An 18608-nucleotide genomic window follows, 5' to 3' on the forward strand; every position below is an offset into this window, starting at 1 on the left:
TATATCTTTATTCTGTTCACCAGGTTAGTCACCTGAGTAAATATCAAGGCAAAATAAATGAATTTATACTTCTGCAATTTTGCCATGAATTTATCATGTCTCTTTGTGGCCCTATCCCTAAGCTGATTTTTTGTTACTTACGTGTCTTTAGAATACATTACATTTCTTTTTATATTCCATGATAACTTAACTTCATAGTTTCTCTTAACCTTACTGATGGTGTTATTGTCTTTTTTCCAAACCTATTTATATTCCCTTTGTAATCTTTGCCTTTGTTGTGTGTATATTTAGTGTATGCCTTTTTCTTTAGGTTCAATTTTGCATTATTCTTGCTTATTTCTTTATGTATCCATGGTGCATCATTACTGGCTAGTTTTTTCTTGCTTTTTTAAAGGAGGTTATATTTCTCTTGGACTCTATTGATCACCGTTTTAAATGTTTCCAATGGCTGTACTATTTCTTTGTGTCAGTAAATTCTCCCTAGTTCTATTCTCAGCTTTGTTTCCCCAATTTATTACTTTGGTCTTTGTCTTACTTATGTTGTTCTCAATCTTTAACTTAAGCCTCATTATGTTGTGATTGCTACTGTACAGATGTTCTTTGATGCTTACTTTGTTGATCTGTTCTGGTTCATTTCTCATTATTGAATCCTGCAATGCTCCCACTCTAGATGAGTCCTGCACAAAAATCCCAATCCCTGTACCCCTTTTGCTATCTTTTGCCAGTTTACTTGGAGACTGTTAATATCTCCCAAGATTATTATTCTACGTCCCTTATTCATTTCACATTTTATATATTTCTTCTCAATTTCATATCCACGATTAGGTAGTCTGTAGTATATTCAAACATGACCAATCCCTTCCTATCTTTTATTTCAATCCATATGGATTCTGTGTAGCTTGCCATATAGTAACATTTTAATGAGGAACCTGTAGCTTAAAAGTGTATTAAAAAAATGGTATATAGTAATGAGCAATCGGATTCTTAATGTTTGAACAGCCTAAAATATTGGGCTCAGAACTGCAATGTGCTCGAGTATGCAACCATCAGGTGTGATTTTAAGTATTACCTTTTAAGTGTATGTTTATGTACTGTTGCATGTACTACATGCTGAATAAATCTATGAACATGTGACCTCAATGTTTCAAAAACCATATTGATTTTGAGTAGACAGAACACCCAATCAAATCAAAAGTGCAACGTTAGTTTTCACAACTACACTGACATCTAGCTCTATCTCACCATGTCTCTTCTCCACTGTTGCTAAATCATCAGACTGCTTGTCCGGCATTCGGTATTGGATGAGCAGAAATGTCCTCCAATTAAATATTGGGAAGACCAAAGCTGCTGTTTTTAGTCCCCGCTAAAAATTTCATTTCCTAGTGTTATGAAAGTGCCTCTGTTTTGTTAAATGTATTTTTTGAAGATTTATTTTTGAAAGATTGAAGAAATGTTAAACTTTGAGGTTTTCAAAGGGGGTCATGTAAAGGCCACTTGTTTGATTAAAAAAAAGAGTCCCTGGATTTTTTTTTTTAAAAGGGGCACTGAGGTCTTGAGGAAAACAAGCCTTTCTGGGAAACCACCTGACTACCAGCTCAATAAACAACAGAGAACTTTGGACACCTGGAGAAGTTGTTTACAAAAGAAGTGACAGGTCAAGACTGATGGAGGTCAAAAGGTTGAGCACCTGCTGTCAGTTTCGCTTTTGAATTGCTTTGAGTTGGGCTTGAACTGTATAAAAAGGGAGAGCACTTCCAAGGAGAGGAAAGAGAACTTCCAAGGAGAGAAGAGAAGAGAATTCCTAAGTAAGGAGAGAAGACCACAACCCAGCTCAATTTTCCAGCACCTCTCTAAAAGACCCAAGAAGTCCCGTGTCAACTCATCTCCTGTCTTTGAAGAAAAGCCTGTTAAATTACTTCCCAAAGCTGCCTGAAAAGCACTGTTCTAAAAAGATCCCAGTGACCCATCTTGGAGGCGAGACTATATGCCAGTTTTGGAAATCCACATCTCATCTGCTGTTTCTTCAAGACGGAGCAAGTATTCAGCCAAAGTGTTTTTTTTTTGTCTGTAATAGAAGTCTAAAAATAAAAATCCCTTTATTTTTCTGGTTAACCTGCGTATGTGTGAGAGTGTCAGTGTGAGGGGCTATGGTAAAAAGGGAACTTTAATATTGCAATCTGTGTTTATGCTTTACTTCATTACTGGTTAAGACTGGTTTATTAATAAATTGATAACTTTCTTGTTTAAAGAAATCTGATTAGCATGTTTCATTCTGGGATAAAAATAGAGTCTATGATTGACTATCGGTAAGTGGGAAAAAAGTTAAACATATGTTGCAACCTGTGGAGAAGTAGAACTAGAATGAACAGCGCACTCCTCCCATCTTGGTCGTTAACACTAGTTACTGACTCCATCCCTCTCTCTGACAACTGTGTGAGGCGGAACCAGATTGTTTGCAACCTTTGCGTCAGATCTGATGCCAAAATGAGCTTCCGATCACATATCCATGCCATCACAATGATTGCCTATTTCCACCTCAGCAATATTGCCCGATGCTGCCCTGGCTCAGCTCCTCTGCTGCTGAAACTCTCATTCAGGCCTGTTCCCTCTAGACTTTTCTATTCCACCACATTTCTAGCTGGTCTCTAACATTTTATCTCTGCAAACTTGGTCACCCAATGCTCTGCTGCCCGTGTCTATCACCCTGTCCTCCCTGACATACATTGGATCCTGTTTAAGCAATGCCTCAATTTTAAAGTTCTCATTTGTTTTCAAATTCCTCCATGGCCTCGCCCCTCCATAGCTCTGTAATCTCCTCCAGGCCCACAACCCTCAGATATCTGCACTTACCTCTTGAACATTCCCGATTTTAATTGTGCCATCAGTGGTGGCTATGCCTTCAGCAGTCTTAAGCCCCAAGCTCTGGAATTCCTCCCTAAACCTCTGCCCCTCAATCTGTCTTTCTTCCTTTAAGACATTCCTTAAAACCTACCTCTTTGACCTAGCTTTTGGCCATCTACCCTAACATTGCCTTATGTAGTTGGGTGTCAAATTTTGACCTTTATATCACTCCTGTAAAGCATTTTGGGATGTTTTATTACATTAAGGAAGCTAAATAAATACAAGCTGTTGCTATCGTTATAAATAAAAACCATACTCAAACACATATGCCTCCCAGTGATGAATCACAGAATTGGTTCAGCGCTGGAATCAGGTTGCCTCTGAAATAGGAAACATGCGAGACACACAAGGTGACAATTTTGAAAGAATGAGATTATAATTTTTAGCCTCAAATCGTGCAAATCTGAATTAAAGGCTTATAAAACCAAACACTTAATGGAAATACCTAACATTCCATATAAACTAGCGTTTATCTGAACTCATGGCCATACTAAGCCTTCCACTTACCAGTAATTAAAGCAGGGTGCTTTGAAAAAAAGCTTAAACAACGAATAGTATAATTTTAGAAATTCAGGATTCATTTTTGGAGGGCCTTGGACAGTTAACAATTATCGCACATGCCTTTCTTTCATATCTTCCATGTTGTTCAATGTCAAAGTCAGAGTTTCAAAGGTAAAATAATTAAAATCTGAGGAAAGTAAATTTTTAATTATGTAATTACAGCTCGGGTTAAATGGGACACGTTCATGCCAATAGCGACAGATCTCAGGGAATGCCCAATTTCAACAGAGAAAGACTGCAACGTTACAGAAAATCCATCTGAAGCCCCAGAACCATTTAGGAAGGTTCAATCAGCTGTCTAACTACAACTGCTTGCAATTATAAAAATAAAGTGCAATACTTTTTTTTAATATATAAGTAGAACACCAAGATAAAAGATGAAGACCAACAAAGCAGGATACTACCAAGGCGAATAATGGTAAAAGACGACAAGGTATTTTAGATAATGACCCAGGATTATAGGCATCTCCGCGAAATACAACTTTCCTTGGACTGCTGTTCTTTGCAGCATCCTGAGATTCACGCTCAGTGCCGTGCGCCGCCACATGTACACACTGGAACTCTCTCCAGAAGCACCGCCTCACCTTATCTCAAAGCTGTTCCAACCTGCAATTTCATTTCATCCTTTGTCTTATCCAACTTTTTTCTTCCTTTCAGGCGTTAAGGAACACAAGCTCAAGCAGCTGATGGGGACTAATGCCCCTCCAGATCCTTCTTCCCATTCACTTCCCTCTGACCCCATCCCTTCTGATCTGACCCCTTGCCGGGTAATTCACTATACCCTCTGGCTTTCCCCTCTGACGTTGAACGTTCTGTTCTCAGCAAAGGACTCCGTTTTATCCCCTTGCGCCCCTACCTCAATGAATTTCATGCTTGGCATGACGTTGAGTTTTTCTTCTGTTGCTTTCGCCTCCAGGCTCACCTCTTTGACAAGGAGTCCTCCCCTGACTAGCAGACCCATTCACCCGCCTCCAGCATTATCCCTCTACCTGGACCACTCCCTCTGGCCTCTTAACCGCTCTTGATCTTTTCATTGAAAACTGTCGGCAAGACATTGGCCGTCTCAATTTCTCTGCTCCCCTCACTCACTCGAACCTGCCCCCCTCTGAACTTGCTGCACTCCATTCTCTCAGGTCTAACCCCTACATTGTCATCAAACCTGCAGATAAGGGTGGTGCTGTTGTTGTCTGGCGTACCAACCTCTACCTTGCAGAGAACAAAAGAAAACAAAGAAAATTACAGCGCAGGAACAGGCCCTTCGGCCCTCCAAGCCTGCGCCGATCCAGATCCTCTATCTAAACATGTCGCCTATTTTCTAAGGGTAAAATCAGAGGCTCAATGCCAACTCTCAGACACTTCTTCCTACTTCCCCCAGACCATTACCCCACCACCGAAAATCAAGCTACTATCCACAGAACGGTCACTGATCTCATCTCCTCTGGAGATCTTCCCTCTACAATGTTCAATCTCAGTCTGGCAACCCCGGACAGCCCGCTTCTACCTCCTTCCTAAAATCCACAAACAGGACTGTCCTGGCAGACCCATTGTTTCAGCCTGTTCCTGCCCCACTGAACTTATTTCTTCCTATCTTGGCTCAATCTTTTCTCCCCTGGTCCAGTCTCTTCCCACCTACAACCGTGGCTCTTCTGATCCCTACGGCATTTTGACAATTTTCAGTTTCCTGGCCCTAACTGCCTCCTCTTCACTATGGACATTCAATCTCTCTATACCTCCATTCCCCCACCAGGACGGTTTGAGGGTTCTCCACTTCTTCCTTGAACAGAGGCCCAACCTGTCCCCATCCACCACGACCCTCCTCCGCCTGGCTGAACTTGTTCTCACATTGAACAACTTCTCCTTCAACTCCACTCACTTCCTTCAAGTAAAAGGTGTTGCTATGGGTACCCACCTGGGTCCAAGTTATGCCTGTCTTTTTGTGGGTTATGTCGAAAATTTCTTGTTCCAGTCCTACTCAGGCCCCCTCGCCCAAGTTTTTTTCCGGTATACTGATGATTGTATCGGTGCAGTTTCCTGCTCCCACCCGGAACCAGAAAACTTTATCAGCTTTGCTTCTAATTTCCACCCTCCTCTCATCTTCACATGGCCCATGTCTGACACTTTCCTTCCCTTCCCTTCAACAACTTCTCTGTCTCCATCTCCAGGGATAGGTTGTCTACTAATATTCATTATAAGCCCACCGACTCCCACAGCTACCTCGACTACACTTCTTGACACCCTGCCTCCAGTAAGGACTCTATTCCAGTTTCTCAGTCTCAGACACATCTGCTCTGATGTTGCCTTCCATGTCAGTGCTTCGGATCGGTCTTCCTTTTTCCTCAACCGAGGATTCCCCCCACTGTGGTTGACAGGGCCCTCAACCGTGCACCTCTACCCTCACCCCTTCCCCTCCCTCCCAGAACCACATCAGGGTTCCCCTTGTCCTCACTTGCCATTCCACCAGCTTCCAGATCCAAAGGATCATCCTCCACCACTTCAGCCACATCCAGCGTGATGCAACCACCAAACGCATCTACCCCTCCCTTCCCCGTCAGCATGCCGAAGGGATCGTTTCCTCTGCGACACCCTCGTCCACTCCTCCATTACCCCCACCACCTTGTCCCCTTCCCACGGCACCTTCCCCTGCAGTTGCAGGTGGTGTAATACCTGCCCATTTACCTCCTCTCTCCTCACTATCCAAGGCCCCAAACACTCCTTTCAGATGAAGCAGCGATTTACTTGTACTTTCAATTTAGTATACTGTATTTGCTGCTCACAATGTGAGCTCCTCTACATTGGGGAGACCAAACACAGATTGGGTGACCACTTTGCGGATCACCTCCGCTCAGTCGATATGCATGAGCTCCAGCTTCCGGTTGCTGGCCATTTCGACACCCACCCCCCCTGCTCTCGTGCTCACGTCTGTCCTGGGATTGCTGCAGTGTTCCAGTGATCAATGCAAGCTCGAGGAACAGCATCGCATTTACTGATTAGGCATGCTACAGCCTGCCGGACTGAACATGGAGTTCAATTATTTCAGAGCATGATGGCCCCTCACTTTTTATGTTTAGTTATTTTTTTTTATTTGGTTATTTTATTTTAGGTTTTTTAGTGCATTTAGTTTGTTTCTACTGGGCCTACCCACTGTTTGTTTTTTAAATTTTTTTTAATGTTAGTGCTTGGAGTGCTTTGTGTTTTACAGTCTATTCACACACTCTCTGTACTAACGCTTTGTCTTTCGGCACACCATTAACATACCGTTTGCCTTTGCTCCATGACCTTCTGGTCAGTTATTCTGTGTGACCTTGTCCTATCAACACCTTCTCTTTTGTGATCTCTTGCCCCACCCCCTGCTTTACTTGCTTAAAATCTTTTACATTTCTAATATTTACCAGTTCTGAAGGGTCACTGACCTGAAACGTTAGCTCTGCTTCTCTCTCCACAGATGCTGCCAGACCTGAGTATTTCCAGCATTTCTTGTTTTTATTTCAGATTTCCAGCATCTGCAGTATTTTGCTTTTATTTTAGATAATGCTGGGTGACACCAAGCTTAGTTTTTAAAGGCCTGACAATTGCAGGAGGGAGAAAAGACAAGAAAGGAAAAGTAACTGATGTCCAGTTTTGAGAATCTTTTTCTTTCACATGACAAACCCATTTGCTGTAAATATAGCTGGTGTTTCAAAAGGTGAAGAGCCAGTCAATAAGGGCAGGTAGTGCAAAAGAATACATTATAGACAATGGGATCAGTCTTGATTTCAGTGCGATTTGAAATGAGAAGAAAATTGTACAATGTGGCAAATCTGAAATTTGGAAGAAGCACTGACCATCTCAGTATCGATAAAGAGAGACCAAGACCTCACCTAAATGACAGCTTTTTATTATATCCTGTCTGCTTATGCAAGAGGTGCTCGAAGAGTTTCCCCCTGCAGAAGAGCAGTATTCCAAGTCTTGAATAATCAAGATGTACTGCTGAATTTGATTTACCTGCTCGTCACTGTTTGAATTGCCTGGCTGACCGTCGTCCTCCTCCACAACTGGACCATTCAACGCTGGTCTACTTTCTTGTCGCTGTTGAAGTGCATTGAAGGGGCAGGGAGATGAGTAATAGATAACAGAAGTTTTAATAAATATATGGCATAATTAAATACAGGTAAATAAAAAGCTACACTAACCTGTTGGGGAAAGGGGACCTGAATTCTTCCTTCTAGTATATTATCGGTGGTGATTTCTATGGAACGTGTTAGCTGTAGGTCTTGGAGGACAAGAGGATATGGAACCTGGGGAAACATCTCTTGGATCTGATGAGCCTGTAGGAAGTAATGATGCAATAATTACACTCGAGAAAGGCAACAAATTCCCATAACTCTGCATTAACCCATGGGGAATAAATCTATCACTCCAAATTAATACATACTGAGGATAATATTTGGATGGTATTTCCTTGTATAAATAATTATAGCTTGAATTTTCAATTTATTATGCCAACAAGAAAGTTGCAAACTCAGTGTAGTCTCTCGGTGAATCAAACACACCACCAGAGGCCCAATAAAGACAGAACCAAGTAGGATACATTTGACTATCTTAGTACCAATTTATCTCTATCACATCTCAGTGGTCCCATCAAAAATTTGTTTAGGATGAAGCAGACCACCATACAGCTGCTCAACAGTATACCACAACAAAAAAAAAATCAGTTAGTTGACATACCTAGCTCAATAACTTATTTAGCATTCCAAATATGAAAATAAACAAATATGGACCTTGATTACTCAACAGCAGGGGTTCAACATAAAAAATGTAACCCCAGCTTGGCTCGACCAGCAGCTCTAAAACTTAGAGCAAAGGTTGACTGGAAGACACCATTATGTGCATCGATATCTCCTGTTAACATTTAGGATAATAGGGTCAGTGTAGATGATGCTTCCCCTTCAATTACACTATTGTAAAAGATGTTTCATAGTCACAATCCTGTGGAATGATCATAATCTGATGGCCTCTACCTGATGCAGAAATAGAAAAAACAGAAAATAAATCACTACGAAGATGTCCATGCTATAATGCACGGCTCAGCTAAGACTGGGAGCAGCAAAAGGCAGACAACCTGCTTTCAGGCTTTCTCCATGTTGGTCTGTCCCCGGTTCAGCTCTAGTTTAAACTTGGTGCCTCCTAGAGATAAAGATGGCAGCTACCTCCACTGAAATGTGATCAGGAACCATGGTCAGAAATAGCAGCAGCAAACCCACCTCTATTACCCTACATCGCAGGATGTTCATAGAACAATCTGCTATATACCACTGAGACACCTTTGAGATTCCAGAGTCATTATTGATTTGTACACAAGGAAATGAACAATGACGTATTAATAGAATACACTGTATTCTCCGTTTGGACGTACCATAGCGTTGAGTTGAGAATTGTTCACTTGTGCAATGCCAAGGATATTCGTTGTATGCATCACTTCCACTGAGAAACTAGGCAGCCAACTTGCAATCCGAGATCCTGTAATGTATCAACAGCAATAATCAGGGTATTCAGTTTTATAATAAATAAAAACAAAATACGGCATAGGCTGGAAATCTAATAAAAACAAGAAATGCTGGAAATACTCAGCTGGTCTGGCAGCATCTGTGGAGAGAGAAGCAGAGTTAATGTTTCAGGTCAGTGACTCTTCATCAGAACTAGCAAAGGTTAGCAATGTAATAGATTTTAAGCAAATAAAGCAGGGGTGAGGCAAGCGACAACAAAAGTTAAAGGTGTTGATAGAACAGGGTCACAGAATAACTGACCAGGTGGTCATGGAGCAAAGGCAAACAGTGTGTTAATGGTGTGCTGAAAGACAAAGTGTTAGTGCAGAGAGGGTGTTAATGGACAGAAAAATGAACAGCCCTAGCCCAAAGCACAAACATGAAAAAAAAAGTGGGCAGGCACATGTTTAAAAAAAAAATGAACGATGAAACAAATTAAAATTTAAAAAGCTGAAAATAAAAAGGGGGGCCCCCATCATGCTCTGAAATTATTGAACTCAATGTTCAGTCCAGCAGGCTGCAGCGTGCCTAATCAGTAAATGAGATGCTATTCCTCGAGTTTGCCTTGATGTTCACTGGAACACTGCAGCAAGCCCAGGACAGATATGTGGGCATGAAATGGCAAGCAACCGGAAGCTCGGGGTCATGCTTTCGGACTGAGCGGAGGTGTTCTGCAAAGCAGTGACCCAATCTGCGTTCGGTCTCCCCAATGTAGAGGAGACCACATTGTGTGCAGCGAATACAGTATACTAAATTGAAACTTGTACAAATAAATCGCTGCTTCACCTGAAAGGAGTGTTTGGGGCCTGGGATAGTGAGAAGAGAGGAGGTAAAAGGGCATGTGTTACACCTCCTGCGATTGTATGGAAAGGTGCCGTGGGAAGGGGATGAGTGGACGAGGGTGTCACGGAGGGAACGATCCCTTCAGAATGCTGACAGGAGAGGGGAGAGGGAAGATGTGTTTGATAGTGGCATCACGCTTGACATGGTAGAAATGGCGGAGGATGATCCTTTTGATGTGAAGGCTGATGAGGTGGAAAATGAGGACAAGGGGAATCCTGACGCGGTTCTGGGAGGGAGGGAGAGGAAGGGGTGAGGGTAGAGGTGTGGGAAATTGGGCAGACACGGTTGAGGGCCCTGTCAACCTTAGTCGGTGGGGGGGGTGGAAAATACTCGGTTGAGGAAAAAAGACATATCGGAAGCGCTGTCATGGAAGGTTGCATCACAGCAGATGCATAGGAGACAGAGAAACTGGGAGAATGGAATGGAGTCCTCACAAGAGGCAAGGTGTGAAGTGAAGTCGAGGTAGCTGTGGGAGTCAATGGGCTTATAATGAATGGGGGAGGGGGCCTGAGTCGGACTGGAACAAGGAATGTTCGACATATCCCACCAAAAGACAGGCATAACTAGGACCCAGGCAGGTACCCATAGCTTTCCCTTTTACTTGAAGGAAGTGAGTGGAGTTGAAGGAGAAGTTGTTCAATGTCAGAACAAGTTCAGCCAGGCGGAGGAGGGTGGTGGTGCATGGGGACTGGTTGGGCCTCTGTTCAAGGAAGACGACGAGAACCCTCAAACCGTCCTGGTGGGGGAATGGAGGTGGAGAGATAGTGAAGAGGAGGCAGTTGGAGCCAGGAAACTGGAAATTGTTAAAATGACACAGGGTGTCAGAAGAGTCACAGATGTGGGTGGGAAGAGACTGAACCAGGCTAGAAAAGATAGAGTCAAGATAGGAAGAAATAAGTTCAGTGAGGCAGGAACAGGCTGAAACAATGGATCTGCCAGGATAGTCCTGTTTGTGGATTTTAGGAAGGAGGTAGAAGCGGGCTGTCTGGGGTTGCGGGACTATTAGGCTGGAAGCTGTAGAGGGAAGATCTTCAGTATTATTTTGCAGTTATTTTTGTAATGATGGAGTGTGCTTGTCGTCACACACAAGAGAGGCAGTAAGTGACTAACAGATTACTGTTATACAAGAATCAAGCTAGGGAATGTGGCCCTGAGAGTAACTGAAGAATTAACAGCTCTTTTTTTTTTAAAGCTAGCAGTTTCCACGACCATGTTCCCACGCGTCTGCTGCCCTTGTCTTTCTAGGTGGTACAGGTCACAGGTTTGGAAGTTGCTGTCAAAGGAGCCTTGTTGAGTTGCTGCAGTGCATCTTATAGATGATACACACTGTTGCTACTGTGTGCCTGTAGTGCACCAGTGAATATTTAATGTGGTAGATGAAGTGCCAATCAAGCAGGCTGCTTTGTCCTGGATATTGTTGAGCTTCTTTTTGAGTGCTGTTGGAGCTGCACTCACCCAGGCAAGTGGAGAGTATTCCAGCACACTCCTGATGTGTGCCTTGTATAGTGGACAGGCTTTGGGTAGTCAGGAAGTGAATTACTTGCTGTAGAATTCCTAGCCTCTGGCTACAAGAGCAGGTCACAGTATTTATATGGCTACTCCAGTTAAGTTTCTGAATGTATATAAACAATGAGATGCTGAAGGAGGAATACTTCCATATCAGTTATATACTCAGCTGACATAGCTATCTTACAACTGTTACTGTTGATATGTAGTCACATTCAGTCACAGTGTACCAACCCTGTAATACAGTCAACCGTGGGTTCTTTAACAACATTTGACCCAATCATAATTTACCTTAAGCAATTCCCTGTATAACTTAGACATGGTTCCCATGTTGAGTTGTGCTGAAATGATATTGTCTATCATGTTGTTGCATCTTATGAAAAAGAAATTGGAATTAGAGTGCTCAAACCAGATTATGCCTACCCTTTGGGAAAATAAATCCCAGAGTATTGGGAATGGGGAGACATTGGCCCCTGGTTAGTTAGCAATTCCATAAAAATGGCATAAGCCTTCTCATCTACTTATTTACCTCAGAATTTCACCCAGCTTTCCCTTCGCACCGTTCTTAGTTTCTAAAGCTCCACCAATCCTTTAAGCCCTATTCCAAATCTTTCCTTCAAACATGGTCAATGTTCCCATCCACCAGCAATCTATACCAAAAGACATTACACTTCCTTTAAGATTCACTTCCTGTAGTGAAGATGTTATTTTTGGTGAATGAAATGTTTGTTACTCCAATCTCCCAAATTACTAGGTGGTAACTAATAATTTTACAGCTGTTTTGACAATTTTAAGAAAAGTGTATACAAGGTTATGGTAAATGCTTATTAAACATGAGCAGCTTACCATCAAAATGGAAGAAATGGTTGTGATGGTTAAGATGTGGCCTTCCCTCCACATCTGGCACAGGCCCTATATTCTCATCCAGATTGTCTCGCTGTCGAGGGTCGCCAGCATGGTTGTCTTCATTAATATTGAGCGACATTCTGCAGGTGGGACAAGAAGTGTCCTGCTCAAGCCAGGAACGCAGACAGGAACTAGTGATGTAACCACAGACAGACAAAGTCAGTTGCTACATAAAAACCTACAACGGATATACAAATGACCCACCTTAGATATGAAGTTACTTGATGGATTCTGAGATATTGGTTGTAACAAACTCACAAAGATGAAACATAATCAGTGGTAAATTCATTCAGATGTAGACTACATTCGTACCCAATGATGGATGATCTTATGTGTACTTATACATTACAAATGGCAAAATAGGAGCTCTTGTTTTAAAATGGAAAAAGTTAAGAGCAGGAAAAGCTTATCAAGGCTAATTTTCCGAATGCTCTTACTCATCTGACACATTCATTTGTGCTTTAAACCCCCTACCATTCTGATTCCACTGTTCTGACATGTCCATTCCAGAAGCTCAAAATTCTTGGAACAATATTTTTTCTCTAACAACTAAAATTAATGCCCTCTAGTCCTTGTAATCTGACTTCCCATGAAGAAGCATTCAGGGTTCACTTTATCTGCACCTTATCAAAATTGGTGTCAATGGGAATCGGGGAAACACTCTGCTGGTTAGAGTCATACCGAGCACAAAGGAAGATGGTTGTGGTTGTTGGAGGTCAAACATCTCAGTCCCAGGACATCACTGCAGGAGTTCCTCAGGGTAGTGTCCAAGGCCCAACCATCTTCAGCTGCTTCATCAATGACCTTCCCTCCATCATAAGGTCAGAAGTGGGGATGTTCGCTGATAATTGCACAACGCTCAGTACCATTCGAGACTCCTCAGATACTGAAGCAGCCTATGTCAACCTGTGAGAAGTGCACCCAACTCCAGCTCCTCGCAGACCGGGTTAGGGAAATGGAGCTGGAGGAACTGCGGATCATGCAGGATGCTGAGGGGGTGATAGCGAGCAGTTATAGGGAAGTAGTGACACCTAAGTTACAGGATAAAGGTAGCTGGGTGACCGCCAGGGGAGGGAAAGGGAATAAGCGCACAGTGCAGGGATCCCCGGTGGCCGTTCTCAATAATACGTATACCGTTTTGGATACGGTTGGTTGGGGGGGGGGGGGGTGGGGGTGGGGGACCTACCAGAGGAAAGCCACAGTGGCCAGGTCTCTGGCACTGAGCCTGGCTCAGTGGCTCAGAAGGGAAGGGGGGGAGAATAGGAGAGCGATAGTGATAGGAGATTCAATGGTTAGAGGAACAGACAGGAGATTCTGTGGTCGCGATCGAGACTCCCGGAAGGTATGTGGCCTCCCGGGTGCCAAGGTCAGGGATGTCTCGGATCGAGTCCACAGGATTCTTAAGGGGGAGGGGGAGCAGCCAGAGGTCGTGGTACATATCGGTACCAATGACATAGCTAGGAAAAGGGATGAGGACCTGAAAAGCGAATATAGGGAGTTAGGTTGGAAGCTGAAAGGCAGGACGAGCAGAGTAGTAATCTCAGGATTGTTACCGGTGCCACATGCTAGTGAGGCTAGAAACAGGGAGCGAGTGCAGCTGAACACGTGGCTACAGAACTGGTGTAGGAGGGAGGGATTCAGATATGTGGATCATTGGGATACCTTCTGGGGAAGGTGGGACCTGTACAAGAAGGACGGGTTGCATCTGAACTGGAGGGGCACCAATATCCTGGGCGGGAGGTTTGCTAGAGCTCTTTGGGAGGGTTTAAACTAGCTTGGCAGGGGGATGGGAACCGCAGCCACGGATCAGGTGATGGGGTAGCTGTTGAACAGGCAGATACCGAGTGCAGAGAGTCTGTGAGGAAGGTTAGACAGTTGACAGGGCAAAGTTGCAGTCAGTATGATGGGTTGAAGTGTGTCTATTTTAAACGCAAGAAGTGTCAGGAATAAGGGTGATGAACTGAGAGCATGGATCAGTACTTGGAGCTACGATGTTCTGGCCATTACGGAGACGTGGATATCACAGGGGCAGGAATGGATGTTGGATGTTCCGGGGTTTAGATGTTTCAAAAGGAATAGGGAGGGAGGTAAAAGAGGTGGGGGAGTGGCATTGTTAATCAGGGATAGTATCACAGCTGCAGAAAGGGAGGTCGTCGAGGAGGGTTTGTCTATGAGTCATTATGGGTGGAAGTCAGAAACAGGAAAGGAGCAGTCACTTTGTTGGGAGTTTTCTATAGACCCCCCAATAGCAACAGAGACATGGAGGAACAGATTGGGAGGCAGATTTTGGAAAGGTGCAGAAGTAACAGGGTTGTTGTCATGGGTGACTTCAACTTCCCTAATATTGATTGGAACCTCCTTAGTGCAAATAGTTTGGATGGAGCAGTTTTTGTCAGGTGTGTCCAGGAAGGTTTCCTGACTCAATATGTAGATAGGCCGACTAGAGGGGAGGCTATGTTGGACTTGGTGCTTGGCAACGAACCAGGCCAGGTGGCAGATCTCTCGGTGGGAGAGCATTTCGGTGATAGTGATCACAACTCCCTGACCTTTACTATAGTCATGGAAAGGGACAGGAGCAGACGGGATGGGAAAATATTTAATTCGGGGAGGGGGAATTACAATGCTATTAGGCAGGAACTGGGGAGCATAAATTGGGAACAGATGTTCTCAGGGAAATGCACGACAGAAATGTGGAGGTTGTTTAGGGAGCACTTGCTGCGACTGCTGGATAAGTTTGTCCCAATGAGACAGGGAAGGGATGGTAGGGTGAAGGAAGCACAAGAGATGTGGAACAGCTAGTCAAGAGGAAGAAGGAAGCTTACTTAAGGTTGAGGAAGCAAGGATCGGACAGGGCTCTAGAGGGTTACAAGGTAGCCAGGAAGGAACTGAAGAATGGACTTAGGAGAGCTAGAAGGGGACATGAAAAAGTCTTGGCGGGTAGGATTAAGGAAAATCCCAAGGCGTTCTACACTTATGTGAGGAACAAGAGGATGGCCAGAGTGAGGGTAGGGCCAATCAGGGATAGTGGAGGGAACTTGTGCCTGGAGTCGGAGGAGGTAGGGGAGGTCCTAAATGAATACTTTGCTTCAGTATTCACTAGTGAGGGGGACCTGGTCGTTTGTGAGGACAGCGTGGAACAGGCTGATATGCTCAAACAGGTTGAGGTTAAGAGGGAGGATGTGCTGGAAATTTTGAATGAAATGAGAACAGATAAGTTCCCGGGGCCAGACGGGATATACCCAAGGATATTACGGGAAGCAAGGGAAGAGATTGCTGCGCCTTTGGCGATGATCTTTGCGTCTTCACTGTCCACTGGAGTAGTACCGGATGATTGGAGGGTGGCAAATGTTGTTCCCTTGTTCAAGAAAGGGAATAGGGATAACCCTGGGAATTATAGTCAGTCTTACATCGGTAGTGGGCAAATTATTGGAGAGGATTCTGAGAGACAGGATTTATGATTATTTGGAAAAGCATGGTTTGATTAGAGACAGTCAGCATGGCTTTGTGAGGGACAGGTCATGCCTCACAAGCCTTATTGAATTCTTTGAAGATGTGACAAAACACATTGATGCAGGAAGAGCAGTGGATGTGGTGTATATGGATTTTAGCAAGGCGTTTGATAAGGTTCCCCATGGTAGGCTCATTCAGAAAGTAAGGAGGCATGGGATTCAGGGAAAGTTGGCTGTCTGGATACAAAATTGGCTGGCCCATAGAAGTCAGAGGGTGGTAGTAGATGGAAAGTATTCAGCATGGAGCTCTGTGACCAGTGGTCCACAAGGATCTGTTCTGGGACCTCTGCTCTTTGTGATTTTTATAAATGACTTGGATGAGGAAGTGGAAGGCTGGGTTATCAAGTTTGCCGATGACACGAAGGTTGCTGGAGTTGTGGATAGTGTGGAAGGCTGTTGTAGGTTGCAACGGGACATTGACAGGATGCAGAGCTGGGCTGAGAAGTGGCAGATGGAGTTCAACCTGGAAAAGTGTGAAGTGATTCATTTTGGAAGGTCGAATTTGAATGCGGAATACAGGCTTAAAGACAGGATTCTTGGTAGTGTGGAGGAACAGAGGGATCTTGGGGTCCATGTGCATAGATCGCTCAAAGTTGCCACCCAAGTTGATAGGGTTGTTAAGAAGGCGTATGGTGTGTTGGCTTTCATTAACAGGGGGATTGAGTTTAAGAGCCGCGAGGTTATGCTGCAGCTCTATAAGGCCCTGGTTCGACCACACTTGGAATATTGTGTTCAGTTTTGGTCGCCTCATTATAGGAAGGATGAGGAAGCTTTAAAGAGGGTGCAGAGGAGATTTACCAGGATGCTGCCTGGACTGGAGGGCATTTTCAACGAAGAAAGATCGAGGGAGCTAGGGCTTTTCTCATTGGAGCGAAGAAGGATGGGAGGTGACTTGATAGAGGGGTGCAAGATGATGAGAGGCATAGATAGAGTGGATAGCCAAAGACTTTTTCCCAGGGTGGAAAGGGCCATCACCAGGGGACATACTTTTAAGGTGATTGGAGGAAGGTTTCGGGAAATGTCAGAAGTAGGTTCTTTACACAGAGTGGTGGGTGCGTAGAATGCGCTGCCAGCGGTGGTAGTAGAAGCAGATACATTAGGGGCATTTAAGCGACTCTTGGATAGGTACATGGATGATAGTAGAATGAAGGGTAGGTAGTTAGTTTGATCTTAGAGTAGGTTAAAGGTTCGGCACAACATCGTGGTCCGAAGGGCCTGTACTGTTCTATGTTCTATGTCCAAATTCAGCAAGACCTGGACAGCATCCAGGCTTGGTCTCATAGGTGGCAAGTAACATTCATGCCACACAAGTGCCAGACAATGACCATCTAAATCAAGAGATAATCTGACCATCTCCCCTTGACATTCAATGGTATTACCATTTCTGAATCCCCCACTATCAACATCCTGGAGGTTACCATTGACCAGAACCTGAACTGGACCAGCCATGCAAATACTGCGGCTACAAGAACATGTCAGAGGCTAGGAATTCTGAGACAAGTAACTCACCTCCTGCCTCCCCAGTGCTTGTCTACCATCTACAAGACACAGGTCAGGAGTGTGATGGAATATGGAATCAATCATACAGAATCATAGAAAGTTTAAGGTACAGAAATAGGCCATTTGGCCCATCGCGTTGTGTCGCCTGTAAAACGATCCACCTATTCTAATCCCACCTTCCAGCGTTTGGTCTGTAGCCCTACAGGTTAAGGCACTTGAGGTGCATATCAAGACTCCTTTTGAATGGGTTGAGGGTCTCTGCCTCAACTACCCTCTCCGGCAGTGCGTTCCAGACCATCACCACCCTCTGGGGAAAAGGTTTTGCCTCATCTCCCTCTAATTTTTCTACCAAGCACTTTAAATCTGTGCCCCCTCATCACTGGCCTCTCTGCTAAGGTGAATAGACCCTTCACCTCCAGTCTATTCAGGCCCCTCAAAATTTTGTACATTTCAATCAGCTCTCCCTTCAGCCTTCTCTGTTCCAAGGAGAACAACCCCAGCCTATCCAATCTTTCCTCATAGCTGCATTTTCCCAGTCCTGGCAGCATCCTCGTAAATCTCCTCTGTACCCTCTCTACTGCAATTACAGCCTTTCTGTAATGAGGTGACCAGAACTGCACACAGTACTCAAGTTGTGGCCTAACCAATAAGTTATACAGTCCCAACATAACCTCCCTGCTCTTGTATTCTATACCTAGACTAATAAGAGAAAGGATTCCATATGCCTTCTTAACCACCCTATCGACCTGTCCTGTTACCTTCAGGGATCTGTGGACATGCACTCCAAGGTCCCTTACTTCCTCTACATGTCTCAGTATTTTCCCATTAACTGTGTATTCCTTTGCCTTGTTTGACCTCCCCAAATGCATCACCTCACACTTCTCCAAGTTGAATTTCATTTGCCACTTTTCTGCCCACCTGACCAGACCATCAATATCTTCCGACAGCCTACAGCAATCCTCGCTATCTACCACACGGCCAATCTTTGTGTCATCCGTAAACTTCTTGATCATGCCCCCTACATTTACATCCAAATCATTAATATACACCACAAAAAGCAGGGGACCCAGCACTGAGCCCTGTAGACCGCCATTGGAAACAGCCCTCTAGTTGCTAAAATAGCCGTCAATTACCTTTTGTTTCCTGCCACTGAGCCAATTTTGTATCCACCGTGCTGCATTTCCCTGGATCCCATGGGATTTTATTTATTTAAAAAAAAAAATCTGCCATGCGGGACCTTGTGAAAACCCTTGCTAAAATCCATGTAAACCACATCAAATGCACTACCCTCATCTATCTTATTACCTCTTCAATAAATTCGATCAAGTTGTCAAACAAGATCCTCCCTTAACAAATCCAT

General features: G+C 44.1%; 1 protein-coding gene across 3 annotated transcripts in view; it reads right to left on the reverse strand.

The window, feature by feature from the left end:
* Positions 1-18608, reverse strand: part of amfra (autocrine motility factor receptor a) — a 75180-nt gene that overhangs the window by 16167 nt on the left and 40405 nt on the right. For 2 of the 3 annotated variants that reach the window (XM_068049719.1, XM_068049717.1), the window contains 4 exons: positions 12180-12370; positions 8855-8958; positions 7632-7766; positions 7444-7527 (listed from right to left, as the gene is read on the reverse strand). In XM_068049719.1, the coding sequence (XP_067905820.1) occupies positions 7444-7527; positions 7632-7766; positions 8855-8958; positions 12180-12370 (514 nt within the window). The remainder of the gene's footprint in view (positions 1-7443; positions 7528-7631; positions 7767-8854; positions 8959-12179; positions 12371-18608) is intronic. The other variant, XM_068049718.1, reaches the window with a different exon arrangement.

This window comes from Heterodontus francisci, chromosome 17 (genome assembly GCF_036365525.1).
Source record: "Heterodontus francisci isolate sHetFra1 chromosome 17, sHetFra1.hap1, whole genome shotgun sequence".
NCBI classification, from domain to species: Eukaryota; Metazoa; Chordata; class Chondrichthyes; order Heterodontiformes; family Heterodontidae; genus Heterodontus; species Heterodontus francisci.